This window comes from Leptonychotes weddellii, chromosome 1, assembly GCF_054177405.1.
Source record: "Leptonychotes weddellii isolate Sample4059 chromosome 1, ASM5417740v2, whole genome shotgun sequence".
In the NCBI taxonomy this organism is placed as follows: Eukaryota; Metazoa; Chordata; class Mammalia; order Carnivora; family Phocidae; genus Leptonychotes; species Leptonychotes weddellii.
Window position 1 is genome coordinate 2533602 of NC_138369.1, and position 27072 is coordinate 2560673.

Here is a 27072-nt window from a genome sequence, read left to right on the forward strand (position 1 = left end):
AAGAAAAAAAAAACAAAAAACGGTTCCCCCTCATAATGGTGACGTTGCGTTCGGAAGATGGGGGAGAAGATCCTGAATGTATCTAAAAACAATAATAAGCTATGAAGTGAAGCAAACACACTGGAGGCCGTGATTGCTCTGGATGAAAACAGGGTGAGGTATGCATCCGTTTGACAGACCTGGAGCAGTTCCTGTCTGCTGCTAAGGTTTCCACTAGAGATGCAAGAAAAAAGTGTCCTCGCGCTTTCTGTCTGTCTCATTATGGCAGTCAAGATTGAATGGGGGAGTACACGGGAAAAAAAAAGAAAACAGGGTGAGGTGGTTGGGAGGGGCGCCATCACGAGGTGTGTGTCTTGCCCACCACCCCCAGTATTAGCTACCCCTGCATAATGAGATCTCTCAGAAGTTCCCAGCGGCAAACACAGGAGTCTGGGTGCGGCTTTGCCGGGTTCTCTGCCTCAGGGTCTTGCAGCTTCCCTTGAGACGTGGGCCAGGGCTGTGGTCTCATCTGAAGGCCCGTCTGGGGCCGGATCCACTTCCAAGCTCACTCACTTGTCTGTTGGCAGTTCCCCACGGGCTCTGAGCCAGAGGCCGCCCTCAGCTGCTGGCCTACGTGGCCCTCTGAAGGTGGCTTCCTAAAGCCAGCACAACGGGAGTCTGCGAGAAGTGGCATCCCGTCACCTTTGCCATGTCCCGCTGGTTGGAAGCAAGCCACAGGTCTGGCCACATTCAAAGGAAAGGGATTACATGTGGCTGTGACCCCCAGCAGGTCAGGGTCACTGGAGGCCAGCCGAGGGTCTACCTGCCAGACCCCCGCCCCCCCCACCCCGGTCAACCGTGAGCTTTACGAGGGTAGCTGTGTGGTGAGGGTAGCCCCAGCACCTGAGACCATCCAGGCACTTAGTGGGAACTAAGTGGAACTCACTGAAACTGTCTTAGTCTTATCTCCCCACAGGCTTTTATGCTTCATTCTCCCATCCTATGACCTGGGAGCCGTTCTCTTGGCCCCAGTTCCTGGTGGGGGTTCCCAGGGTCTAGCAAGTGAGCAGAGGGGTAGCAACACATCAGGGTCTCGAGTGTGTGTGTGTGTGTGTGTGTGTGTGTGTGTGTGCGCGCGCGCGCGCACGCTGATCCTCCAGGGCCTCCACCCCCCTACTCTCCCCCTCCTCCCCTGGGCCCCCTCCCACTCTCTGGAGCCTGCCCTTCCCCAGTCACTGCTGACAACCCCCATCTCCCCCCACCCCCGGCACGCTCCATGTCTGTCATCCTGGGGAACTGTCAGGCCTCACCCAGAATCTCCTCCATCAATCCCCCTGAGGGCCGCCGCACAGCAGAGGGACTTGTGGGGGTGGCCTGCCCTCCTCCTAGAGCCCACTTGGCCTGAGCCTGGGCTTCACAAAGAGACAGGGACCGCTGCCCCATTTCCCAGGCTCTAACTGCATGCCAGGCTCTGCACCAAGCTCCCTCTACACCAAAACTTGCCACTCACTCCCTCGGGTACATGCCATGATACTGCCCGATTTTACAGAGGCGGGAAGCTCCTTGGCCAAGGTCTCAGAGTGAGTGAGGGACAGGACCTGGGTTTGCCATTGCAAGGCTCTGAGGCTACACCTTTAATGACCACACTCCACTGCAACTCTTGCCGACAGAGCCTCCAGGGGCTGGGCCATGCCTCTCCCATCAGATTGGGCACTCATGACGACAGAGCTATGTCTCCTCCATCAGACTAGTGTCCCTGAAGGCTGGACCATGCCTGCCCTATCAGACAGGGACTCCTAAGGATAGGCTCTTGTCTCCTCCATTAGACTAGGGGCACCTAAAAGGAGGGCCATGTCTCGAATCAGACTGGAAACCCCTGAAATCAGAGCCATGCCTCCTCCATCAGATCGAATGCTTCAGAGGGTAGAATCATGCCTCCCCTATCAGACTGGGAGGCTATTGAGGCATATACTTATCTCCTCCATCAGACTGAGGCTTCTGAGGTCAAGACCATGCCTCTCCCATCAAACTGCAAGTTTTAAAAGGCAAGGGTGTGTCTAGGAGCTTCTTAGAGCAGAGACTGTCTCTCCTATCAGAGTAGGAGCTCCTAGCACAGGGCTACATCTCCTCCATCAGATTAGAGTATTTAGGCCCCACCATGGGCCATCCCTTCTTATCCTGGTGCCTTGGCTCCCATCCCCCCTCCAGACTGGCTGTTCCATGAGACAAGGATGAAGGGACAGAGAAGGCAGGCACAGCCCCCCCCCCAGGGACCCCAACTGGCTCCTTCTTAAGGTCCCACCCACCTAAAGCATATACTGAGCACCTACTGTTTGCCATGCAATAGAACATTATTGGGCCATAAAGGGAATGGGGCGCTCACACATACACACACACACACACACACACACACACACACACACACATGTGGATGGACCTTGGAAACACGATGCTCAGTGAGAGAACCAGACACAAAAAGCGACATAGGGTGTGATTCCATTTATGTGAAAGGTCCAGAACAGGCCCACCCAGAGAGACAGAAAGCGGATTAGAGGTGCCAGGTGCGGGAGAAGTGGGGAGAATAGAGAGTGCCCATAGGGATGGGGTTTCTTCTTGGGGTGATGAAAATGTTCTGAAATGAGTGGTGATGGTTGCATGATCTTGTGAACATTCTCAAACTGAAATGCATACTTCACGGGGTAAATTGTTGGGCATGTGAATTATATCTCAAAAAACAAAACAAAAAAAACCAACAATAAAAGATGCTCCAAACAGCGCCCAGAAGCGCTCAGTAGAGGTTAGCTGTTCTTCTCGCATCTCAGAGATGGGAAAACAGCCCGGGTCACCACCCAAGGTCAGGAGAGCTGGGATTCCGGAAACTGAGCTGCACCCAGGAGATGGCCCTGATACACTGCCTCTCGAACCACGGGGGTTGGCGGGAGGGAGGAAGCCTCAGCCTAGGACCCCTAGACCACCCCACTTGCTCGCCTTCGTCCGCGCAGTGCCCCCCCCCCCCGCTGCCCATCAACACGCAGAAACCCGAGTTCCTGAGGTTCAAGGGCACACCGCAAGGTCGCCAGCCCCCTAGCCTGACTCTCCTTATCCACCATCTCCCGCTCCTCTCTCCTCCCGGAACCCTTTGACGGCTCCTCTTCTTAGGGCGGGGGCTGGGGGGGTGGGGCGGGCAGCCCCAGGAGAAGCCAGCTCAAAAGCGCAGGAAAGTCAAACGCCGTTTGATTCTGCCTCCGGGGCCTCTAATTGCTATTCCTGACACACCCTGTAATTAGAAGGCCCCTTTGAAATATTTATACCTCAGACGTCTCGTATTTATCCGCCAGGGAGAGGGCTCAGATTTGATGAGATCTGTCAACAGCTCATCCCTGAGCCGGGAATTGCCTTGGGGCTGACAGAAAACAGGACAATTACCTGCCGTGCTCCCCAGCAGTCCCCAGGGACGCTGTCTTGTCGCTGATCAGAGGGGGTGGGGTGGGGGGGCATGGAGGCACTGCAGGAGGAGGACCGAGTTCAACAGGTTCATGTGGGCGACACGGCCAAAGCTGGGGAGAGGACATATGGAAGCCCCTGCTGCGGTGAGGGGCTTTGCCTGCTCAGCTCTGGACCTCAGTGTCGTCGCCTGGAAAATGGGGCTAACAGTGGGGCAGAGGCGGAGAAACGCTGATCCCATGAAGACACTCTAGTGGGTCTCCAGTGCCACCCCAGCCAGGCCACGTCGGGACGTGCAGGCAGACGTGAGCTGTGGGGTGGCTCTGAGCAAGTCCTCCCCGTCTCTGTGCCTCAGTTTCCCTATGGGAAAAAATAACTCCCTTCTGGCGATCCTTCCTTGAGCTCTCTGGGGGTTTCCTGTTAGAACCCCTGTTAGAAACCAGGAAAGCAAGGCACAGACAGCATAGACATGGCCCCGACCCACTGTTCTTCCCCAGGGGCATTTTCCCACCAGTGTCAGCTCTGACTTCCGTCTGGGTTTCCCTCCCCTCCAAGCCACAGGCACAAGCCCACCCTGGGGTCGGGGGGGTGGGGCACTGGGAGAAGGGAATCTGCAGCCCCATTCTTCCCGATCACCCCTCTCTTACTTCAGTATTAGGGGGAGCTGAACAAGCCCCCTTAGGATGAAAGAAAAACCGTGTTTGCTCTGGAATTGGCCAGCACACCTCTTTGCTTCCCTTACCCCAAACCTCTTAGTGTCCTCGCCCCCAGACAGCTGCAGCGCCAACAGGCAGCCTGGCCAGGCGAGACCCCTCTCATTTCTGTCCCCCCTCCTTGACTCCACCCCCAGAAGCCACAAAGGGACAGATGCTGAGGACGCGCCGGGCACTGATACCATCTCCCTTCCCAAGGCCAGCTGCCCCAGCCCCCTTCCCCCATGCTGCAATTAATCCCCTGGGGGGGGGGCGGGATTGCAGAGAAGAGTCCTCTTGGGAAGGGGACACCAGACCTCCCTCCCTCCCGTTGCCTCCCCGCTTCCTTCAGCTGCATCAACATCAATTTTAGCCAGTGACCTCTGGAACAATCTGCTGGTCAGTTGCGCCGCCAGATACTGGTTCAATTTCAACCCTCAACAGTGGTCGCTCTCACCCCATCTGCTAGTCAGTTTCACCCCCTCTCGCGGTCACATCCAGACCCCCATTTCCCAGCCAATTTCCACCTCGCCTCCCTCTCCCCGCTGCTCCCCGCCTCTGCACCTCTCGCTCTCCTGAGCAAGGTCGGCCCTGTCCGCTCCCACCTCCCGCGCTCCTCGCTCGCTCCTGCCAGCCGCGCTCCTCCGGGTCAGTGTCCAGCTGCCGCGGCCCCGGCCCCGCGCCTCCCGCCCCGCACCCCCCTCCCTCGGCGGGCAGCGCCTCCCCTCCCTTCCCAGAGCAGCTGAAGGTCTCAGTCAGCTCCGAGGGGGTTGCAGGGGGAGCGGAGGGGGCGGGGGAAGCCGCGGAGGGGGAGGCGGGGAAGCCTTGACGTCGCAGCTCGGGACGCGGCCGGGGGCCGGTAGGGGCTGGGGCGTCCGCCTGCGCGCCCCCTCCCCAAAGTCCCACCTCCCCGCCGCGGCGGGGAAAGTCTCTCCGAAAGCGTGAAGGGGGATTGGAGGAGGTTTTATTTCCCTTTGTGCAGGTGGCTGGGGCCGGATCGAGGCGGCCGGGCCGGGGGCTGTGGGACCCGGGTTCCCCCCGGAGCGGAGAGGAGCGCAACAAAGGAGGCGCCGCGCGGAGGTCACCGTCCCCGCGGCCCAACTTTGCGCGCGGCGCCCGCGCCCCGGGGGAGCCCGCCCGCTGCGCTGAGGACCCAGGCGTCCGGGCTGAGCCGGGGTTGGGGGCTCCCGCGGGCGGCGCTTTCCCCGACTCCTGGCCGCAGAAGGGAATCCCGGAGCTTCCCGGAGGCGGCGGGCGGCAGAGCCGCGCACGGGGACCGCGCTTCCCGCGGAAACTCCGCGCGCTTCCGCGGATGCCCCTCGCCCTGGCCCGGCCACCCGGCGCTCGGGGTTCAGGGCCCTGCGGGGCGCCCCCTTCCCCCGCCGTCCTTGAGGAGCCGGGCTAAGGTGGACTTTTGCTCTCCTTCCTCCTCTTCCTCCCTCCGTCTCCTTCTTCACTCCTCTTTTCACTGCCTTCTGAGCCCAGCCAAGGGACACACCTGATCTTTCTTCTCTCCCTTCCTCCTCTCTCTCCTCCTCCCTTCCCTTCTGCCCCCTCCTCCTTCTCCCTGGGGACTCTGCGGAGAAAGGGGGCCGGGAAGGGGGCATGTGGGTCCCCCTCTGACAGTGGCCAGGTTTGGCACGACACACGCACAGATGGCCAAGTGGCTGCGGGACTACCTGAGCTTTGGCGGTCGGAGGCCCCCTCCGCAGCCGCCCACCCCCGACTACACGGAGAGCGACATCCTGAGGGCCTACCGCGAGCAGAAGAATCTGGACTTCGAGGACCCCTATGAGGACTCAGACAGCCGCCTGGAGCCCGACCCCGCCGGCCCCGGGGACTCCAAGGGCCTCGGAGGCGCCAAGTATGACTCTCCCAAGCACCGGCTTATCAAGGTGGAGGCAGCGGCCATGGCCAGAGCCAAGGTCTTGCTGGGCAGCCCCAGGGAAGAGGTGCGTGGCTAAGTCCCAGACTCTGGGTGGCCCCAGGAGACTGGGTGGGGAGGGCCAGGCTGGGCTCCCTGGACGTGGGGGAACCTTGTTTTATGGGGCAGGCCGGGGCACCAGCCAGACACTCCCCAATCCTCCACCTGCTTAGTGGAGTCTGATTTCTGTCCCTTTCCAGGGCTCAGCACTGGTTGTCCCACTATCTCTCTGGCCCTGCTTTGTCCCCCTGTCCCCTGCTCCCTGTTCCCCACCTCTAGTCCCCTCCCCTCAGCTTCCCCAAACAGATCTGAGTGAGTCACTCCCCTAGCAAGCCTTGGAACCCCCACCACTGTGCCCCTCCTCTGTCACGATTCCCATTTCACAGAAGTGGAAACCAAGGCTCACAGAAGAGGAGCAACTGGCCAAAGGTCACAATGGCCCTAGCTTGTTAGAACTTGACCCAGATCTGCCTCCATTGCCCATGCTTTTTCCAGTATTTTTGCCAGAGGATCAGGGAGTCGACCCCAAACCCTCCGCGGAGACAGAGAAGGATTTGAGGAGGCTGTGTTGGGCAGTGATTAAGAGCACAAAGGAAGGAAGGAGGAGGCAGGGACTCCGGAAGCCGACCACCTGGGATGAAACCCTGCCTCTTACCAGCTGGGTGACCCTTAGCAAGACACTTATCCTCTCTGTGCCTTGGTTTCCTGATCTGTAGAATGGGGCTAATGTACTTACTGGGTGTTGGGATCACAAGGAAACATGTGAAGTATTTAGAACAGCGCTGGCCGCTGATAGACATTACAATTATTTTTTATTTTTTTTAAAGATTTTATTTATTTGTTTGAAATAGAGAGCGCGCGGACAAGCGGTGTGCGGGAGAGAGGCAGAGGGAGAGGCAGAAGCAGGCTCCCCACCGAGCAGGGAGCCCAACATGGGGCTCGATCCCAGGACCCTGGGATCACGACCTGAGCCAAAAGCAGATGCTTAACCTACTGAGCCCCCAGGCACCCTGACATTAAAATTATTGAAGGAGGGAGGTGGGGCTGTGCGTCAGGGAGGCAGAGAGGCGGGGAAGCTGGCATCTGTATGCAAACCCTGGTGGGTGGGAGAGAGGACTCCCTACCCCAGGACAATGAGCTTCGTGGAGGGGAAGAATTACACGACCCAGAGAGGTGCACCATCACCCAGGAGGGGGTGTCTATGGCTGGGCTTGGTCCCCCCCACCCCAGCCTTTGCCACTCCTTTACTTCTCTACTTCTCTCTCCAGTTGGAACTCGACACGGAGTACTCAGACCCCTTTGATGCCCAGCCTCACCCACCACCTTCAGATGATGGTTACATGGAGCCCTATGATGCCCAGCGGGCTGTGAGCGGTGAGTGAGCAGGGCTTTCGGGAAAGGGACCGGGTCCCTGGTGGGTGTGGGAGCTGACCAGTGTTCTTGGCCCCCCAGAACTGCCATGCAAGGGGGTGCAGCTGTATGACACTCCCTATGAGGAGCAGGACCAAGAGCCAGGAGATGGGGCCCCTTCTGGGAGGAGACCTCGCCAGAGCCGGCTGCCTCAGGAAGATGAGCGGCCTGCGGATGAGTATGACCAGCCCTGGGAGTGGAAGAAAGACCACATCTCCAAGGCGTTTGCAGGTGCCCCTCCGACCCAGGCCCTGAATGTCCATGTCCTTCAGTTTCCTGCTCTGGTCATATCCTCTGATTCAACTTATAAAATAGACCCTAATCACCTGCCACTCTGGTAGTTTATTCATTCTCACTAAAGTGTGAATGGCTGATAATTGTAAATTTATCTTCCTAGGAGAACTTGTATCTTCCTTGAGGAGAGAAACTCCTTAGGGCACCTGTAGTGCTCACTGTAATATAGGGATAGGTTTTGGCATCAGGTAGACCTGGATTTGTGTCACTTACTTGGGAAAGGTGCTTTATCTTTTAGTCTCAGTTCCCTTACCCATCAAATGGGGATCCTTATAGCAGCTACAGAACAGGGAGCATGTAAACTGGGTGCTAGAAAGTGCTCACACGGAGCTGTTGGGGGGACAGGGTAGCATTTCTTAGTAACTATCATTAGGTGGGCTTGGGGTCAAGTCCTGAGTTGGGGAAGCATGGACAAGTCTGTGGCCTCAGTTTCCTCTTCTGTAAAAGGGTAACAATACTACGGTCAGCTTTAAGAATAAAATAACCTGGACCAGGAAGAGTTGTGCGAACCCAGCTTGGCCCCAGAAGTTGTACGACTGGGAGGGACACTGGGGTTCAGTGCCTCACTCTACCTGTCCGTACCTGGGGCGGGGGGGGTCTAGCTCTAGGGCTTGGCCAGAATCTGCAGAACGACCAACCCATCCCTCTAAGGCATCCCTCGTCCCTCGTGGAACTGGCCGGCCCTCGCCAGCCACCACACTTAGGAGTGACCACACCCCTTTCTTCTGAAGGCTGATTGGTTGCTCCTGGACCAATCCTACCCAGCCCTTAAACCCAGCCCCTCCTATCCTGGATTCTGATAGGTTGCCCAAACTGGCACCGCCTTCCTACTGAGAGTGCATTGGCTTACCCCGGCCCCGCCCCTCCCGGGTGGGTTGGACTTAACCCTTTCCTCTCTAACCCTCCCCCTCCAGTGCAGTTTGACAGTCCTGAGTGGGAAAGGACCCCAGGCTCAGCCAAAGAGCTCCGGAGACCCCCATCCAGAAGCCCCCAGCCCGCAGAGCGCGTGGACCCGGCCCTGCCCCTGGAGAAACAGCCGTGAGTGGGGAAGCTGACGTTGGAGGAGCCGGGTTGAATCCCTCTCCGTCCCGTACCAGCTGCAGATTCCACTCCTCGGACTGGGGGGCTGGGGGAAGTATGACTCATCCATTCACTTCATTCCTTTCTTCCACTATCTTCATTGGGCGCCAGAGCCTGCCTGTGTCAGACACCTAGCCTAGGTACAAAGCAAAATCACATGGTGTCTCATTCCTCTGGCATCAGATTCTGGGTTCTAATCTCCGCTCTGCATCTCTTGGCTGTGTAGCTTTGGGCAAGTCACTTAACCTCTCTGAACCTAGGGCTCAAAACCCCCAAGATGGTGCCCAGCTCAGAGTAAAAGGGGATGTTCTCCGTTTAATTGGATGACGCTCATGAGCCTGAGGGTAAAGAGAAATCATCCTCATCCCCAGGGGATCTGGGGATGGAACTAAGAGGAGCAGGGTTTTGAGGGGGTTCCAACTTTGGGCTGGAGTGAGGTGCACCAGCTGGGAGGGTCTGGGCCTTCTCTGTGTCTCTCCAGCCTAGCAGTTCCTCCAGGAACTCCCTAAAAGCCCAATGAGCCCAGCCCAATGAGGTGGGGAGCTAGATATTTCCTTTAAACCCCTCCAGTCCAAAAGATACCATGGTGTGTTTATCACAGTTATTCCCAAACCCATTAGGTGGGCCATACAGGACTGACTGATGAACGCTGAAGTACAGGGGGAGACGTTTCTTCTCTGTTCAGTTTTCTTTCAATACAAAACCCGCGAAGTCTGTTTGGCGCTCCTGTGTGTGTGAGACCTTGCTCGCAAATGCTAACCTCTCTCGGAGTCCATTCAGTACAAATATTAAGTAAAGGATGGAACAGGTGGGTGGGGATACGGGTTGTGGCAAATCTCTAGAAAGCCAGATGCAAGTGATTCAACTTGAGGGATTAGGGAAAGGGGAAACAGGACCCTGGGGACCTAACCTAGGGAGACTGTAAAGATCAAGGTCAGCTGTATCTATTGAACTGGAGGGAGCAGCTCCACGTGGACCTGGGCTCAGCTGCCTTGCAGGGAAAAACCGTGTCTGCCTGAAAACTGGGCTCCCCTTGAGAAACCCAGGGGACTTGTTCTCACTTGTTTGCCTGGAGCTCACAAGTCCTGGAAAGGGCTGTGCCTGCACCAGCCCCCAGGGGGTGTTTGCAGGGGGATTGCCCTTTATGAGACATCTGCCCCCACCCTCTAGGTGGTTTCATGGCCCACTGAGCCGGGCAGATGCCGAGAACCTCCTGTCTCTCTGCAAGGCAGGCAGCTACCTCGTGCGGCTCAGCGAGACCAGTCCCCAAGACTGCTCCCTATCCCTCAGGTGAGGCCCCAGCCCCCTGAAGGGACCGAGGCTCACAGGACTACCTGCCTCGTGCTTTCGGGTTAATTCGGTGGGAGCAGAAGGTGGCGCGAGCGGGCGGGGCTTCCATGGCTGCCCAGCAAAGCTTTCAGAACCATGGAGGGGACTTCTGGGACCAGTGGGCCAGAGGGTGTGGCTTCCACGGAGGCCACAGGCAGGGTTCCAACTAAGAGTGAGCCCCCTGTCACCGGAGGTATGCAAGAAGGCGGAGTGGAAGCCATCCAGTAGATCTAGGTTGTGGGTGAGGTGGGGAACTAGATTATTTCCTTTAAACTCCTGCAGTCCAAAAGTTGAAGTGTCTCTCGGGGCCAGAATCTCTGAGTGGCCCTGTAGGCATTTGAGTTTGAGATCCTGATTGTACGTACTTCTCTGCCTAAGATTCTAAATGTGTCTGATTATAACAAGCTCCAAAATTCGACTGGGCATCTGATTGTGAGATTCCTGAAAGGGCAAGATTGAAGAGGGCTTGGAGAATTGCTTTGAATCCTGCCTCTGCCACTTTATAGCTGTGTTACCTTAGCTAAATTCCTCAACCTCTCTGGGCCTTGCTTTTCTCATCTATGAAATGAAGATACAAACAGCACCTGCTTCATGGTAATATTGCCATGATTAAATCACACACACACACACACACACACACAGGAATTGTTGAGCCTAGTGTCCCGGCAACAGGAAGTGTTTTATTCATATTAATGATGATAAGATCATTCCCAGGTTCAATGTCATTCAACTCACCAGAGATGTAAGCAAGGAAAGGGACCCCAGCCTTTAGAGCGGACAGGCGGGCAAGGCATCCCTGCCAATGGGGAACAAGCCCAGAGCTTGGCACCCAAGTGGCCGTTTAGCAGAAATATTTGGGAATGCCAGCCACCAGCTTCTGGGGGCCACGGCGGGGGGGGGCCTTAGGGTCGGAGAGCATGAGCAGGTCTGGGGTGCTCAAGGCACTCTGACGCCTGTCCCCCAGGAGCAGCCAGAGCTTCCTGCACCTGAAGTTCGCACGGACCCGAGAGAACCAGTTCGTGCTGGGTCAGCACAGCGGCCCCTTCGCCAGCGTGCCAAAGCTGGTCCTCCATTACAGCTCCCGGCCGCTGCCTGTGCAGGGCGCTGAGCATCTGGCCCTGCTGTACCCGGTGGTCATGCAGACCCCCTGACCCCAGCACCTTCAGCCCCTGCCCTGCACCGGGTGGTCCCAGAATCACTGGCTGCAAATGCTCCAAGTCTTTCCAGAGACTCGCCACCCCTCCAGGCCCTTGGTCTTCATCAGAGCTGCCTTCTTGGCCCTCTCTTGGGTGCTAGGGACCAGAATTGTGTCTTCAAGCACTCCCCTGGCCTGGAAAATAAATAAGTTATTGTGTGTTTCAAGTGTCCTTTCTGGGAGGCGGGGATCCCAACTCCAGGGAAAGGAGAGGATGAGTGACCCTTAGACCCTTAGGGGGGAATGGCATCCCCAGCTGGGGATGAAGCCTGAATTGCTCATGGGGGCGGCGGGGGGGTGGTGGGGAACACAAGTAAGAGAGCTAGGGGCAGGCAGGGAGAGAGCGTATGAGGTCAGAGGAAAACCCGGACACAGCTGACACAGACAGATACAAAGATGGAGAAACCGAGGGGGGAGGCTCTCAGGCCAGCCCTGCCCCCACGCGGCCCCTCCCTTGCACCTGGGCAGGCAGCGGAGGCCTGATGCTGCTGCTGAAAGGACATCTGTCCCCATGGAAACAGCAGAAGTGGGGGAGGGGAGCTGATCCCAGCTGGTGTCACTTCAAGGTGACAGTCGGGCAGGAGACCCGGGGGGCTGATGAGTTCCAGGGAGCCCCGATGTCCCCCACTCTTCATCTCCACAACGACCCAGGGAGGGGGGGTGCTTCCAGCTCAAGGTGCTGTGTGGAGGTCGGGGGCATCACTTCTCTGCTAATTGGACATGACTCTCCAAAGATAAGAGGAGGGAGGTGGCCAGTCATCACAGAGCCCCCTCACCACAGTGGACTGTCCCCCAGCCATCCTGGGGCTCAGGAACCCCCAGACAACCCCTCAGATATCTTTAACACCCCCCAACTCACAAAATCTGGCTCTCCTTTATAAGCCTTTATTGAGCGCTCTGGGGGTGAGGGAGGAATCCGGCATTTTAGTAATGAGGACGGGGTCTTGGGCTGGGCCGTTGGACTCCCTGACTCTTTGGGAAATCAATCACATCTTCACGTGGCCATTGGTGGGAGGGGATCTTTTCTGGGGTTTCGAGTCCTCTCCCCACTTCAAGGAGCCCTCTTGGCCACTGCTGCCCAGAGGGGCGTGGGTCAGGAGAGACGCCGACGGTAGATATGGGGTGACTCGACCTGGGGCTGGGGCTGGGGCAAGGCTTCTGGGCCAGGCGCTGCTGGGGGCTGGGAGGCTGGGGCAAAGAGATGGAATAGAAGCTCTGACTCTTCTGGTCCTCCCTGGGGATGTCCAGCACCTGCCCCTCCACACGCCACGCCTTAGTCTTCTTTGGGGCCCTCCGGGGCTGGTAAAGGACGTTCCCGTAGAGAGGATGCCCTGCAAAGGTGGGAGGGAGGGATGACACAGACTAAGAGGGGAAAATCACATGAGACAGCCTGGCTTTCTCCAGCCTACCTCTGCTCTCGCCCACCGGGCGCAGCCCCACCCGCCCTCCTTCCAGAAGGGGCAGATGGGGCGCGCTCGGCGTCCGGGTCAAGCGGCTGCAGTTCCCGCCTCCGCCACGCGGGGCAGGGGCGCCGGCGGAACCCGTCTGCCGCCCTCCCCGCCACCTGCGCGGTTACCTGAGTCCTCGCGCCGGCTGCGACGGCGGCCCCAGACCCACGCGCTCAGCGCGAAGGCGGCCACGGCCACGCCCCCTGCCGCTAGCGGCGCCACCAGGAGTCCTGGGGAGGGGAGTGCGGGGCGGTCTGACGGGGGGCGGGGCGCGGGGGCCGGGGCGGGGCTGGAGGCGGGGCTCGCGGCCGGGGCTCACCTGAGTCGACCGAGGTCTGGTTCGTGGGCTGGCCATCTGCAGAGAAGAAACCTGTGTCTCGGGGGTGCTCACCTTCGAGTCCAGCCTCTACCGTTCAGAGCTCCCCCCATCCCAGTGGGACGTCAGCATTCCGCCCCTGCCTTGCCGCGTGAGTGCGGGCAGGTGTCCCTCCGGACCCGTTTCCTCTTCTGAAAAACGAGGCGGCCCATTTCTGCCTTGCTCAGTTATTGTAAAGTAATCGCCGAATGGATTTTTTTCATCATGAGCTCCACCATCCTTGCCATGAACCCCATCACCCCCACAATAGACTCCACCATTCCCATCACAAGCCCTGTCATCCCCATAAGCCCCATCACTGACATCATGAGCTCCATCATTCCCACCGTGAGCTCCACGATCCTGGTCATGGGATCCACCATCTTTACGGCTCCTGTATTTTGTTCTTTTGTTTTGTTTTGTTTTTTGTATTTATTTTTTTTATTCTTATGTTAATCCCCATACATTACATCATTAGTTTTAGATGAAGTGTTCCATGATTCATTGTTTGTGCATAACACCCAGTGCTCACGGCTCCTGTATTTTGAGCTCAACTCTGCCATCAAGCGCATTTTACGTACAAGGAAACAGTCTCAGCCTGAGTCACTTGCCTGGGGTCATGCACCCAGGCAGCAACAGTGCCTTGCTTTGAACAAAGGTGTTGCTCACCTCAGCTCCCCTTTCCTTTTCTGTTTCAGGAAAAAAGAAAAGAAAGAAAAAAGAAAAAGAAAGGAAAGGAAGAAAAAGCTTATACTGTCCTGACCTTTTGAGTCTTGCTGAGTAATCAGCCTAACAGACATAAATAATCACTTAGGTTTCCTGAGGACTTGTCATGTTCCAGACCCTGTAATAAACTCTTTGGATATAATTAACTTCAAATTCACCTAACCCATGGCTAAGGAAACAGGCACAGAGGGGTCAAGTTACTTGCCCAAGGTCACACAGCAAGTGAACAGCAGAGTGGGGACATGTTCCCAGGTCTGTATAGTTGATATAAACTCCAGCCAAAGGCTCCTAGTGTGACTAAGATGAGGCCCAGTGCTCCTGACCTCTTCGCCTTGTATGTTTTAAAGTTGGCGTCGGGGGGCACCTGGGGGGCTCAGTCGGTTAAGCGTCTGCCTTAGTCCGCAGATCGTGATCCCAGGGTCCTGGGCTCGAGCCCTTACGTCGGGCTCCCTGCTCCGCGGGGAGCCTGCTTCTCCCTCTGCCTTCGCCTCTGCGTGTGTGTGTGTGTCTCATGAATAAATAAATAGGGTCTAAAAAAAAAAAAAAGTTGGCTTTGGTCCCTGGGGGCTACCAAGCGCTGTTGGGGGGAGTGGAGAGCCAGCTGTGTGTGGCTGGAGGCAGACCGGCCTCATCCCTGCAGATGCTGACAATGCACAGCATGGTGCCTCTGCAATCCAGATTCTGCTAATTGGTAATTGGCCCTCTCATTACTAGAAGGTGGGGGCAGTCAGGACAGCCATAAGGCATGGCCCTAGAGGCAGGCGGTGGGAGGGTCCTGCCAACAGGAGAGGAACGGGCATCTCTTTGGGCCAGGAACTGGGGAGGTGCTCCATCCTGCTTCATGGGTCCAGGCATGTGCCCGAGGCCCTCAGGAAGCACTGAGAGAGCACAAGCCCCCTCTGGGTCTGCTGGAGTCTCCAGGCCCTATGCAGGGTTTGGCCCAAAGTGGGTTGTCATGCAGAGTAGAGGGAGTGTATGACCTGGGCTTTTGAGAAAGCTGGTTGCATCCCTGGCTCGTGTATGTGGCTGGACACGTCTAGGCCTTCTCTGGGCCTCCGCTTTCTCATCTCTAAATGGAGGCAGCTGGCTTAGCTGAACTGGGAAATTCCTTCTAGCCTTGAGAATCAATGGCTTTCAATGTGGATTCTAGAATTATCTGTCCTAACAGACTCTGAGACTGAAAAATTCTAAAAGCCTGTTTAAAATAAGATACTGCAATTCTAAGATTCTAGAATCATCTATTCCTTTACGTCAGTCTCTCAACCCTTTTTCATTATCACCCCCCAAAGAGACTTTTAAAATCTTACTTTGTTTCCCCATGACATTTTAGTACCACAGATACAGTGTGACTCTATGTACTCTCCATACATCTATGCTTTATACATAAAAAAATAAAATCTTTGTTGCTCCCCAAGAACCAATTCTTGCCTCCTTAGGAGCAAGATTCCCCATTGAGAATGCTGTAGTTCTAAGAGCCTAGACTTCTATGCCTCTAGGATTCTAGAACTGCAAGATTCTGTTTTGTGGTTCGAGATCCTAGAATTGCCTGAGGCACAACAGAAATGTGTTGGCCAAAGACCAGTTGTAATTTGTTCACAGCACCCGTATTCGTGATTGCCAACAACTAGGAGCTGCCGAAATGCCCATCCATAGGAAATTGGATTGATGGATGGTGGTGGGTCTACAGCAAAGAGAAAGAGCATCCCGCTGCTGCATGACCAAGATGGACGTACCTTCTGGCCGAGTGGGGGATTCAATGTTGAATGAAAAAAGCCAGGCACAGAAGAGAATGCACTCTATGATTTCCCTTAAGTAGCACACAAAGCCAGGCCAAATAAGTCTATGCAGCCAGAAGTCAGGATGATGCATGTGTGCATGGGTGGGGGGAAGGGATCCGGGAGGCAGGAAGTCTTGTTTCTTGAGCTGCGTGGTGGTACAAGGGGTGGGCTCAGGCTGTGGTCTGAATGTGACCCCTGCAATTCCTACATGGAGTCCTAACCCCTGGAGGTGATGGAAGGAGGAGGTGGGACCTCAGAAGGTGATTAGGTCCTGAGCCCTCACGAATGGGATATGTGTTCTTATAAAAGAGACATCACTGCCTCTTCCTCCAAGGGAAGGGTGCCAACTACCAAGCAGGGTGAGGATCCTCACCAGAACACGACCATGCTGGGGCCCTGACCTTGGACTTCCAGCCTCCGGAACTATGAGAAATAAGTTTCTGCTGTCTACAAACCACCCCAGTCTGCAGTATTTTGTTATAGCAGCCCAAATGGACGAAAGCATCCACTAAGCCGGCCACTTACAATATGTGTTTTTTTCTGTATGTCGGAGATACTTTAATAATACATTTTTTAAAAAAAGATTCTGGGATTGTGTTTAGTCAAAATTCCAGAATTACATGTATTCAAGAGTCTTCATGATTGTAGTATTTAGGAAGAAGTCTCAGCAAACTTTAGCCTGTGGATCCAATTAGGCCCACTACCTGTTTTTTTAAATAAAGTTTTATTGGAACCTAGCCCCACCCATTCACGCCTGTCCAGTCTATGGAGGATTTCACACTATAATGGCAGAGTGGAGTCGTTGCAAAGTAGAACACAAATTAGAAAATATTTACTCTGTGGGCCTTTACAGAATGTTTGCTGAGTCCTCATCTAGAATTATAAGTTCCAGCATGTCTTTGGTTCTGCAAGTCTAGATTTTGATGTTCCTGACTTTGCAGGATCTCTGTTTCTAAGACTCCCATTGGAAGAATTTAGAGTTTATGTTCCTAGGAAGGAATTTGAGATTCTAGAGTTTTGAGATCCTATAAGTTCCAAGAGCCCACTTCTTCCCTCCTCTTGCTCCCATACCTTTCTCCACCAGGAGCTGCGTGCCATTGCCCTGCTTCACCTCCAACTTAGGAATCTCCACGGCCACCCAGCACACGTAGTCCCCACTGTCGTTGAGGCTCACGTGGTCCAGCTGCAGGGTGAGGTTGCCAGGCGCCTTCCAGGAAAGCAGCCTCCGGGGCCCGCAGACCCCCAGGCTGAGGCTGCCGTTGGTGATGTGCGGCTCACACAAGGAGACGTCGTCCTTGGTCCACCCAACCCGGAGCCGCTCCCAGGCTTGGGACTGTATCACCTGGCAGGCCAAGGTCACCTGGCTTCCCCGTGTCACCCGCAACCACTTGGGCTCCTGCTGCACTCTCAGGCCTGTGGCTCCTTGCAGGACGAGGGGATACAAGAAGTGAGTAAGGCTGGTGTGTGTGTGTGTGTGTGTGTGTGTGTGTGTGTGACTTACTCCCCCACTGAGCCCACAGGACTGAGGCTACATGATCTTTGCAAGATCACGTCTCACTGAGGCTCAAAGTCTTTTTTTTTTTTTTTTAAGATTTTATCTATTTATTTGACAGAGAGGGTGAGAAAGCACAAGCAGGGGGAGCAGCAGACAGAGGGAGAAGCAGGCTCCCTGATGAGCAGAGCTCGATCCCAGGACCCTGAGACCATGACTAAGCTGAAGGCAGATGCCCAACCATCTGAGCCACCCAGGAGCCCCTCAAAGTCTTCATTTGTGAAATGGGTTTAACTTTCTTTCGGCACTTGGGAGATTTCAGGGAGGACTCTATGACCAGTCCAGCTCTCGGGACACAAATATCGCCTTGTGTGTGCCAAGCCCTGTTCTGGACACCACGGACACAGACAGACGTGATGGAGACAGACAGAAATTCCTGCCCCACTCTGGAGCTGACAGTCTGGGAGGAGAGAGAGAGAGAGAGAGAGACATGGGACGTCAAGAAGTGAGAATCCTGATGGAGGATGAGATGAGAGAAAATCTACTTATGGAGGGTGGTCAGGGAAGGCTTCTCAGAGGAGGTGATGAAATGGTAAGAAGTAGCCAGTGGTGAGAAGAAAGGAAAATGGAGGAAGAGCACTCCAGGCAGAGGGAGCAGGCCATGCAAAGGCCCTGGGCACAACCATGCCTGGTATGTTGGAAAAAGAGCAAGGAGGCCCTTGTGGCTGGAGCAGAGTGACTGAGGGGGAGAAAGGGAGGAAGTGGAATTGGAGAGAAGATGGCTTATACAAGGCTTTGCAGGCCACAGGGTGGAGGTGGGGAAAAGGGAGCAGTTTGCTTTTTAATCTAAGTGTGATAGGAAACCAGGGGAGCAGGGGAAAACATGGTCCAATTTAAGTTTTTTTTTTTTAATTTATTTTATTTATTTGAGAGAGAGAGAGAGAGCATGCAAGCAGGGGGAGGGGTAGAGAGAGAGAGAATTTCAAGCAGAACCCCACCCCCACACTGAGCACAGAGCCCGATCTCAGGATGTCACGACCCTATGAGATCATGCCCTGAGCTGAAATCAGGAGTCAATGCTCAACCAACTGAGCCACCCAGGCACCCCCCAATTTAAAGTTTTAAGAAGATCACCCTGTGCTGTGTTAAGAACAGACTGTGGGGGTGGGAGAGGGGTTCGGGGTGGCTGGGGGATGAGGGTCCACGAGCATAGTAACGGGGGCTGGACCCTGGAAAATAGCGATCAGCAGCCGAATGGATTGAGAAAAGGAAAGAAGGACGGTAGCAGATTCCCAAGGTTTTAGCCTCAGGGACTGTGTGAAGGGCGGTGGCTTTGGGCCAATATGGAGGATCCTGACAGAGGAGCAAGGCTGGAGTAGAAGAAAAGTTTGCTTTGGGCCCCTGAGATGTCTGAGGTGCCTATCAGATCCCCCAGAAGGGGTATGTTTAGCTCAAGTTCCTGGCCTTTGATATGCAATCGCAGCGGATGCTAGAGAGATGAGATTCAGGCGGATGGAAGAGCAGGTGCAAGGGCCCCGGAGGTGGGATCGAGCTTGGTGTGTTGGGAAAAAAAGGAAAGAAAGGAAGGAAGGAAGGAAGCAAAGGAGGAAGGAAGGAGGAAGGAAGCAAAGTAGGAAGGAAGGAAGAAAGAAAAAGAAAGAAAGAAAGAAAGAAAAGGGAGAAAGAAAGAAGGAAAGAAAAATAAAGAAAGAAAGAAAGAAAGAAAGAAAGAAAGAAAGAAAGAAAGAAAGAAAGAAAGAAAGAAAGAAAGAAAGAAAGAAAAAGAAAAAAGCCAGCAGGCTGGACAAGGATGAGAAAGGGAAAGCTGTGGAGGGTGGAGATGACAGAGGCCAGCGGAGCTAGCTCAGGCAAGCCTGGTGTATAGGTCGTGGTGTGAGTTTTACTCTAGGGACCCACTCTGAGGATCCTGCTAGAACCCTTCAAGCCTTGTAAGGTTCTGAGTATCAGAGAGAAACAGACCCTAATTAGCAGAGCACAGAGATTGGGTTCCAGGGGCTGGGAGCCAGGGGGCAGGCTGCTGGGGTGATGGACAACAGGAGGGAGGGCAGAGGGGAGGGGGGCCCAAGTACTCACCCCAGAACTGCACCAGGAGGACCAGCGCTGTGCCCAGGGACTCCATTCCTGGCCCACCAGGCCCCCCTCTCCTGGCAGGCGCCCCACCCCCCAACTCTCCATCCTAAGTGACAGACTTCCTGCCACAATCTCCGCCCCCCACCACAGAGGCAGATGTGACAGCCAGGCCAGATGTCTAGTAACTAATCCTGGTTAGGGCTCCACTGCCTTCCCTTTGGTGCCTGGGTTCCCCCAAGATTTTCTGTTTTTGTTTTTTCTTTAATCTGAAAAGCAGTATGTGTATGTCAATGGAATAATGTGTCCCAGTGAGTGCAAATCTTTCTGGGAGATGCTATTTTTTTAAAAAGATTTTATTTATTTATTTGACAGAGAGAGACACAGCGAGAGAGGGAACACAAGCAGGGGGAGTGGGAGAGGGAGAAGCAGGCTCCCATCGAGCATGAAGCCCGATGCGGGACTCGATCCCAGGACCCTGGGATCATGACCTGAGCCGAAGGCAGGCGCTTAATGACTGAGCCACCCAGGTGCCCTGGGAGATGCTATTTAAACACACCTGAGGGTGCCTGGGTGGCTCAGTCGGTTCAGTGGCTGCCTTCCGCTCAGGTCGTGATCCCGGGGTGCTGGGATCGAGCTTCCATATCGGGCTCCTCGCTCAGCAGGGAGCCTGCTTCTCCCTCTCCCTCTGCTTGCTGCTCCCCCTGCTTGTGCATTCTCTCTCTGTCAAACAAATGAATAAATAAAATCTTAAAAAAAAAAATAAATAAACACACCTGAGCTGACAGGGTCACGTTGGAAGGTTAGGTGATGCAGGTGTGGGAACAGGGGGCAGGCAGCAGAGGCCTGAGCTTAGGTTGAAGATCGGAATCCTAGCTTCAATTATTTGACCCCCAAAATGTCTTCCTTTGAGGTTCAGAGTAGATTTGTGCTGACGGCTTCAGGTCCCACGACAGGTATGGGGGGGTTCCCCTGTCCCCACAGCCTGCACAGAAGTTTGGGGGCCCGGTGGAGCGAGTTCGTAGGCCCTGGGATTTCTCCCAGCCCTGCATTTGTCACCCTGGGGGTGGGGTGGGGAGGAGGTGGCAGAATTCAGGCCTCAATGTGTCACCCTAACCACATGATGACCTCTTTTCTCACCCAAAAAGAAGAGGGCCTGTGTGCTCAAAAGCGCCGTTACTATCAACCACAGGATGACCCCTGACTGCGGCGACACTCCACCCACATGGCCCCAGCGGACACACACAGCTTCCCAGCCTCCCCTACCCAGGCCACCTCCTCCCTCCGACTTTCTTCTCAAACTCTACCCTTCCCCCACAGTCCGCCCAGAGGCAATGCTGGAGATCCTGGATAGATCTGGCCCCAGGCTGACAGGGAAGACCAAGCTGGACACAGACATTCAGAGACCTGTGGCTTCCGGTCAGGCAGACAGGCTTCTGGAGGAGGGGATGTGAGAGCCTAGGGCTTTATGGGATGTACAGTTCAGTTGTGCCTTGGGGAGAGAAAGGGCATTGGAAGCTGAACATCAGCTCGGGCAAAATGTAAATGCTAGGAGTAAATGCAAGGACCGTGAGCGGTCAGGGGCCAGATCTCATTGCAGGAGAGTATGGAATTCCAGTTTGAGGAACAGCCACGAAATGGCATGGGTGCAAGTCTGGGGAGGCTTAGGCACCAAGAGGACTAGGGATGGGCTCGAGGTCACACAGCAGGGCCAGGGGTCGAACCCAGGCAACCTGCTTCCCAGCTCCGGGCTCTCCGCAGCTCAGTCATCACTACCAATGCCGCCTGGCGGGCCCCAGGCTCTGGGGGTCCCTGTTCTCAGGGGCCCCAGGCTCTGGGGTCCCTGTTGTCAGGGACCCCAGCGCGGGACTACGTTTCCCAGCTTGCCGCGGGGAGCGCGCGTGCGCACTGCGGACAGTGATGGAGCGCTGACGGGGGGCGCGGCGGCGGCGGCGGCGGGGAGGGCTCGGCGGGCCATTGGCTCGTGGTCGCGGCAAAGGCAGCTTGAGGACTAGAAGAGCGAGCGGGGCCCGCGGGCCGGGCCGGGGACGACCTGGGCTGAAGCCATGGAGGACCAGAGGGTAGGACCGGGGCGGGGCGGGGCGGGGCCCCGGGCGGGGGTGGACAAGGGGGAGGGGACCAGGTGATGCCGCAGCGCCCCCCCCACCCCCGCAGCTGCTTTGCGGCCGAGGCCCCACCCCCGCCCCACCCCCGCCCGGATCAAGCCCCCTAATTCGGGACGCAGCACCCCCAGCCGTTGCCCCGACCTCTCCTCATCTTGGCCGGGGTCCAGGCGCATCCCCTCCATGCCGCCCACGCGCACCCAGAATCCTGGCCCCAGCCTTGACCCATCCCCCACGCCTTCCATCCGGACTGCGGACCAGGTGTCGGGTCTCTGCCCCGCCCCGGAGGACGCCCCTCTAGCTCAGCCCAGGTGGTCCCACGATCCTGCTCCCCCAGGAAAGGGACACGTCCGAGGCCTGGGTCAGGGTTCCAGGCCCCAGCAGGATCCTCCCACGCGGCTTCCTTCTCTCCAGGCGTCCCCTCACTCAGACCTCGGTCCCCTACTCCCCAGTTACCTGGGCTCTCAGGCACCCTGTTTTCCAGGTTCCTCTTTTCTTTTTTCTAATCCCTGTTCCCAAGGTATCCCCTTCCCCAGGATAGCCCATTTTCTACAGGCATGATTTTGCTCTGGGGTTTTCTTTCCCCAAGGTAGCCCCTCACCCCATGCCCCGCCCTCAGTAGATAGGTACAAGGTTGAAGGCTTTGTGCTGAGGCGGACCTGGCTCAAGCCCAGGGTCTGCCCCTTCCCCAGAGGTTCTTTGTGAGCCTCAGTTTCCTCCGCTGTAAAATGGGCATGCTTGCAGTGTCCATCTGCTAAGTGAGGGAAGATAGGGCCAGAGCTTTGCCCAGGGCCTGCCTCGTGGCGGGTGCCTGAGCTCACTGGCGCTATGGCTCCCACATCTCCTGGATCCCGGGAAGGCAGAGTGGGGAGCCCCAGTTGGGGGAGCCGGGCCTGCCCGAGGGGCTTATGGGCCCTGCATGTGTGCGTGCTTCCGGTGGCAGCAGGAGGCGCTGCGGAAGATCATTACCACCCTGGCTGTGAAGAATGAAGAGATTCAAAGCTTCATCTACTCCCTCAAGCAGATGCTGCTGAACGTGGAGGTGAGGAAGGCGCCTCTGCAGGAGGGATGGAAGGAGGTGGGGAAGTCTTGGACAGGTGGGTGGAAGGGATGGAGGGAGGGTGCAGGCATAGGAGTTAGCCTGTTACTGCTGATGCCTGTCGGCCGTGGCCTGGCTACAGTGTCCAGGCCTCAGTTTCCCTATCTGAGCATAGGCTTTGGCCCACCCTGGCCTGTCTGACCCCACAACATCTCTCCAAGGCAAACTCCACCAAGGTGCAGGGGGACCTGGAGGCCGAGTTCCAGTCCCTCTTTTCCCTCCTGGAGGAGCTGAAGGAGGGCATGCTCATGAAGATAAAGCAGGACCGGGCCAGCCGCACCTACGAGCTGCAGGTGTGTGTTGGGTGGGGCGGAGGGGGGGAGCTCTCCCAGACCCCCACCCAGACCCGATTCCCCCATGGCACCCCTCAGACTCAGCAGAGCCCATCTGGCCTGTGTCTTCCTCCAAATCTGCTTCTCGTCCCGCACCGCTTCTTGGAAAGGCCCCTAAGTGTCTCCAGTGTCCAGAACCAGACACCCCAGTGGCATTGGCCTCAGCTCCTCTTTTTCCTGGTCTCTTCTCTGCCCCCTCACTGGCTGTGATCCATCAATCCCCCACCTGCTCCCCTTGATCTCTGTTCCTACCACCTCCCTCTCCCCTTCTCTGTCACCACAGCCCCACCCCCACATCTGACTCCTCCTCCCCTCCAGTCCTCACCTCCAATTTCTCAGCCCTTCCCACTGGTCCCCCAGATCTGGCAACACCCACTCTTGCCAAACACCCCCCCCCAACCCCATGGCTCCTGTGGGGTCTCAGACTCTAAACGGAGGTACTGGAGCTGAATCAAAGCCTTCTGGACAACTTTCTAACATCCCGGGAGAATTTGGGGCCCCGAGGCTCAGGTGTGGCCTGGACAGGCGAGTTTTTAAGAGAGAGATCCCAGGTGATTTTGAAGTGCTGCCAGGAGTGAGGTCTCCTTTCCCTCCACCCTCCCTCCCCCATCTGGAGTTGGAGAAAGGCATGGTGCCCTGAATCCCAAAGGCAGTGGCGAGCCCCAGAGGGTTTGATGCAGTGGGGTGAGGTGTCTCTTCCCTCGGTGCCATGCCACTCCCAGAACCAGCTGGCCGCCTGCACTCGGGCCCTGGAGAGCTCCGAGGAGCTTCTGGAGACAGCCAACCAGACCCTGCAGGCCACAGACAGCAACGACTTCCCTCAGGTGGGCACCTCAGAAGCCATACTGGTAGGGCTAGGCCATAAAATACAGGACACCCGGTTAAATTCGCGTTTCAGATCAACCCCAAGTGATTTTTTTGGTATAAGTGTGGCCCGTACAACATTTAGTATAAGTATGTCCCAAAGATCCCACGGAACATACTTACGCTAAAAAATTATTTGTGGTTGATCTGAAATCTAAATTTAACAAGGAATAATTTGTTTAGTGTAAGCAGATCCCATGCAAATGTTTAGTATTAAAGTATTTCCAGATGTTGCATGGAACATAGTTATACTAAAATGTTTGTTGTGTATCTGAAATTCAGATTTAACAAATTTTTTAAAAGATTTTATTTATTTATTTATTTTGAGAGAGAGAGAGCAGGGGGAGGAGCAGAGGGAGAGGGACAAGCAGACTCCATGCTGAGCATGGAGCCCGACATGGGGCTGGATCCCACAATCCCGAGATCATGACCTGAGCTGAAACCAAGAGTCGGACGCTCAACCATCTGAGCCACGCAGGTGCCCCTAACAATGAATAATTTTTTAGTATAATATGTCCCATGCAATATTTAGTATATGTCCTAAATATAGAATGGGATATTTATACCAAAAAATCATTTTGTTTATCTGAAATGCAGATCTAACTGGGCATCCTGTATTCTTATTTGCCAAGTTGACTAGCTGGATATAATGGGCACCAGGCACTGGGGATGGGGGTGGGGGTAGGAGCCTGTCTTTGCCCCCATCCCTTTGGGGCACAGCCAAGCGTTTCTGCCCCAGTGGTGGAGGACTTTGGCCAGTGGCTGCCCCTCTGGGCCTCAGTCTTCCTGTCTGTATAGTAGCTTTCTGATTCAATCAAGAAAACTCTTTGACTTTTATTCTGTCTCTTTTTCTAGGCTGCCAAGCAAGTCAAAGATGGGTAAGATGCTGGGATCTGGTTCCCACCCCAGTGCCCCGCCCCTGGTGTGAAGGTGGGGACGCCCAGGTGAGGGTCTCTGGGCCCAGAGCACTGGACCAGAACAAGGGGGAGTGGGTCTTCCACACACTTCCGAGAACCGGGCCTGGGCCCCCTTGAGACGCCTGCCAGCAGGCTGCCTCCACCTTCTTCCCTGCAGTGTGACAATGGCCCCTGCCTTCCGGCTGTCATTGAAGGCCAAGGTGAGCGACAACATGAGTCACCTCATGGTGGACTTCGCGCAGGAGCGGAGGATGCTACAGGCACTCAAGTTCCTACCTGGTGAGAAGAGAACTTTCTCGGGGCCTGGATTTCAGGCCAGTGGTACCCCGAGAAAGGCCGCAGCGAGCCTCGCTTTGGAACCCCAGAGGCGTTGGCCCTGGGGGTGGAGCCCCGAGGCTCCCATTCCCGTGTGGGTGGAGCCACGAGCAAGCCCACCCCCCAGGGGCTGAGCCCTGAAAAGCCCCACCCACCAGGGGTGGAGTCTCATGAAGGCCACACTCCTATCAGAGAATTCTGAAAATAGTCCACCTCTAAATGGTGGAGTCCCGAGAAGGCCCAGCCCTTTGTTGGTTGCACCCTGAGAAAGCTCTTCCCCGCCGCCCCACCCTGGGGAGGCTCCACCCCTGGACCTCAGTGCCCGGAGGGGCCCCGGCCCCAAGAAGGCCTAAGGTGCCGGTGGTGGAGTTTCAGTAAGGTGGCCCCTCTGTCCTGGACAGTGCCCAGCGCCCCTGTGATTGACCTGGCCGAGTCCCTGGTAGCAGACAACTGTGTGACCTTGGTGTGGCGCATGCCGGACGAGGACAGCAAGATTGACCACTACGTGCTGGGGTACCGGCGGACCAACTTCGAGGGCCCGCCCCGTCTGAAGGAGGAGCAGCCCTGGATGGTCATCGAGGGCATCCGGCAGACGGAGTACACGCTGACTGGTAAGGGCAGCTCAGCTCTGCTGCCGAAACCCCTCCCCTTCCACCTTCCCAATCCAGTGCGGCTCGGCAATTCCAGGATCCCCTTTCAACTGGGGGGCCTGGCTGGGCTGATCAGGAGTAATAGAAAGTAATAATAATGAAAACGATATTGATGCTCGCCCCTGCATTGTTAATGGAGGGCTTACTAAATGTTTTACCCCCATGTAATGGACAGGCTTATCAGCATTTTACAGATGAGGGAACTGAGGCCCAGGGGGAGAAGGCATTCTCCATCCCCAGCTACCATCCATCATTTGTTCATTCCGGTGTATTGAGCGCCCATGGTGTACTGGGAGGGGCCCTTGCATTAGTCAGCAAAACGGACGAAAACCCCTCCCCTCGTGGAGCTGGCGTCCTCCCAGTGTTTGGGGATTTCCTTGGCAGGTGTAAGAGAGCAGAATGCGTGGGGGGGATCCCCCAGCCGGTGGGGGAGGGTCTGAGGACGGGTAAAATCAGGGGGTGCCTAATGAGTTTCAGAAGCGGTCCTGAGCCAAGGGAAATCCTCAGCGGCGGGGAGAGTCTTGCTGACAAGATAACCATCACCACAGCTCTTGGGCTGTAATCAGCCTGTTCTTTATCTGTAATTAGCATACATGGTTAATAATGAGCACGCTAATTGCAGGAAAGAAAAGCTACCAGCCAGCAAGAGGGCCTGTCCTTTGCATCGGAATCAAAATAAACATACCCCACTTTCCCCCCGATATATATATTTTTTTATTATGGCCAAATACATATAACATAAAATTTACATCTTAACCATTTTTAAGGGTCCAGTTCGGTAGTAGTAAGTACATTCATAACGTTCTAAAGCCATCATACCATCTTCATCACTCTCCATCTTGCAAAACTGAAACTGTGTCCCCCCGGAACACTGACTCTTCAGCCCCTGGCTCCCACCATCTACTTCCTGCCCCTGTGATTTTTACTACTTTTAGTACCTAACATGAGCAGAATCTGACAGGATTTGCTCTTTCGTGTCTGGCTTATTTCACCGAGTGCAGTGTCCCCAGGGGTCATCCATGTTGTAGTGCGGATCAGGATTTCCTTCCTTTTTCAGGCTGAATAGCGTTCCGTGTGTGGACATACCCCGTTTTCACCTCTAGTATCTGCTTACGTAACGATGGTTCAATGTCAAAACCGAGGAACCAACACGAGCATATTCTGCGGTGTTGATCCACATTTCCCTGGTGATTCAGTACGCCTTCATCCGTGTGTGTGTGTGTAATCTCTCCCCTGTGCAGTTTTCTCCCGTGTGCAAATTCACGTAACCACCACCACGGTCAAGGTGGAGGGCTGCTGTATCACAGGCTTCCTGATGCATCACCCCCTCGCCATACCCTCCTGCCTTCTACAAAATTTCTAGCGAGTGAATTCCGCAGGGCAGGAAGTCGAGTCCATGAAAAGGTGTGTGGTACTGAGGTTGCAGATGAGGACACTCATCTGGCTAACTAACCCATGTGGTTATTTGGAGCCCACCTGCCATCTCGATTGCTCGGACAGTCAGGAGGGTTTTGGTTTGGTGTTTGTAACTTACATGC

General features: G+C 55.7%; 3 protein-coding genes and 1 non-coding gene across 7 annotated transcripts in view; 3 read left to right on the plus strand and 1 right to left on the minus strand.

Annotated features, from left to right (window-relative positions):
• The first annotated feature begins 160 nt into the window (after positions 1 to 160).
• On the plus strand, positions 161 to 294 carry LOC115942783 (small nucleolar RNA SNORA31). Its single transcript, XR_004077359.1, has one exon. It is a non-coding gene; the product is annotated as a small nucleolar RNA SNORA31 (small nucleolar RNA).
• A 4616-nt stretch (positions 295 to 4910) lies between these two features.
• On the plus strand, positions 4911 to 11502 carry SHD (Src homology 2 domain containing transforming protein D). Of its 2 annotated transcripts, XM_006738728.3 has the most exons (6): positions 4911 to 6067; positions 7308 to 7413; positions 7492 to 7680; positions 8658 to 8781; positions 9994 to 10113; positions 11117 to 11502. In XM_006738728.3, exons 1-6 carry the CDS (start codon positions 5771 to 5773, stop codon positions 11301 to 11303), a joined length of 1023 nt encoding a protein of 340 aa, XP_006738791.1. In that variant the 5' UTR covers positions 4911 to 5770; the 3' UTR covers positions 11304 to 11502. The 2 variants fall into 2 exon arrangements, with proteins under 2 accessions (XP_006738791.1, XP_030889775.1); XM_031033915.2 differs by lacking the exon at positions 9994 to 10113.
• A 721-nt stretch (positions 11503 to 12223) lies between these two features.
• TMIGD2 (transmembrane and immunoglobulin domain containing 2) lies at positions 12224 to 19300 on the minus strand. 2 transcript variants are annotated; one of them, XM_081802788.1, is made up of 5 exons: positions 19241 to 19300; positions 16726 to 17076; positions 13115 to 13150; positions 12924 to 13025; positions 12224 to 12678 (listed from the first exon to the last, which is right to left on the minus strand). In XM_081802788.1, the coding sequence occupies exons 1-5, from the start codon at positions 19284 to 19286 to the stop codon at positions 12272 to 12274; spliced, it is 942 nt and encodes a 313-aa protein (XP_081658914.1). In that variant the 5' UTR covers positions 19287 to 19300; the 3' UTR covers positions 12224 to 12271. The 2 variants fall into 2 exon arrangements, with proteins under 2 accessions (XP_081658914.1, XP_030889771.1); XM_031033911.2 differs by lacking the exon at positions 12924 to 13025.
• Positions 19301 to 21173: 1873 nt separating this feature from the next.
• The window catches only part of FSD1 (fibronectin type III and SPRY domain containing 1), a 10467-nt gene continuing 4568 nt past the window's right edge, over positions 21174 to 27072 (plus strand). Inside the window, exons 1-7 of one of the 2 annotated variants that reach the window (XM_081800866.1) lie at positions 21174 to 21315; positions 22301 to 22399; positions 22618 to 22749; positions 23511 to 23612; positions 24508 to 24530; positions 24727 to 24848; positions 25286 to 25495. In XM_081800866.1, the coding sequence (XP_081656992.1) occupies positions 21301 to 21315; positions 22301 to 22399; positions 22618 to 22749; positions 23511 to 23612; positions 24508 to 24530; positions 24727 to 24848; positions 25286 to 25495 (703 nt within the window). In that variant the 5' untranslated portion in view covers positions 21174 to 21300. The remainder of the gene's footprint in view (positions 21316 to 22300; positions 22400 to 22617; positions 22750 to 23510; positions 23613 to 24507; positions 24531 to 24726; positions 24849 to 25285; positions 25496 to 27072) is intronic. The other variant, XM_081800894.1, reaches the window with a different exon arrangement.

Excerpts from the sequence above, each read along its gene's own strand:
- SHD (XM_006738728.3), top strand. The coding sequence starts at position 5,771 with ATGGCCAAGTGGCTGCGGGACTACCTGAGCTTTGGCGGTCGGAGGCCC. Across the intron at positions 6,068-7,307 it reads TGGGCAGCCCCAGGGAAGAG|TTGGAACTCGACACGGAGTA; the intron begins GTGCGTGGCTAA and ends TTCTCTCTCCAG. Across the intron at positions 7,414-7,491 it reads TGCCCAGCGGGCTGTGAGCG|AACTGCCATGCAAGGGGGTG; the intron begins GTGAGTGAGCAG and ends TTGGCCCCCCAG.
- TMIGD2 (XM_081802788.1), bottom strand. The coding sequence starts at position 19,286 with ATGGAGTCCCTGGGCACAGCGCTGGTCCTCCTGGTGCAGTTCTGGG. Across the intron at positions 13,151-16,725 it reads GCAGCTCCTGGTGGAGAAAG|ATGGCCAGCCCACGAACCAG; the intron begins GTATGGGAGCAA and ends TCTTCTCTGCAG. Across the intron at positions 13,026-13,114 it reads CCAGACCTCGGTCGACTCAG|GACTCCTGGTGGCGCCGCTA; the intron begins GTGAGCCCCGGC and ends TCCCCTCCCCAG.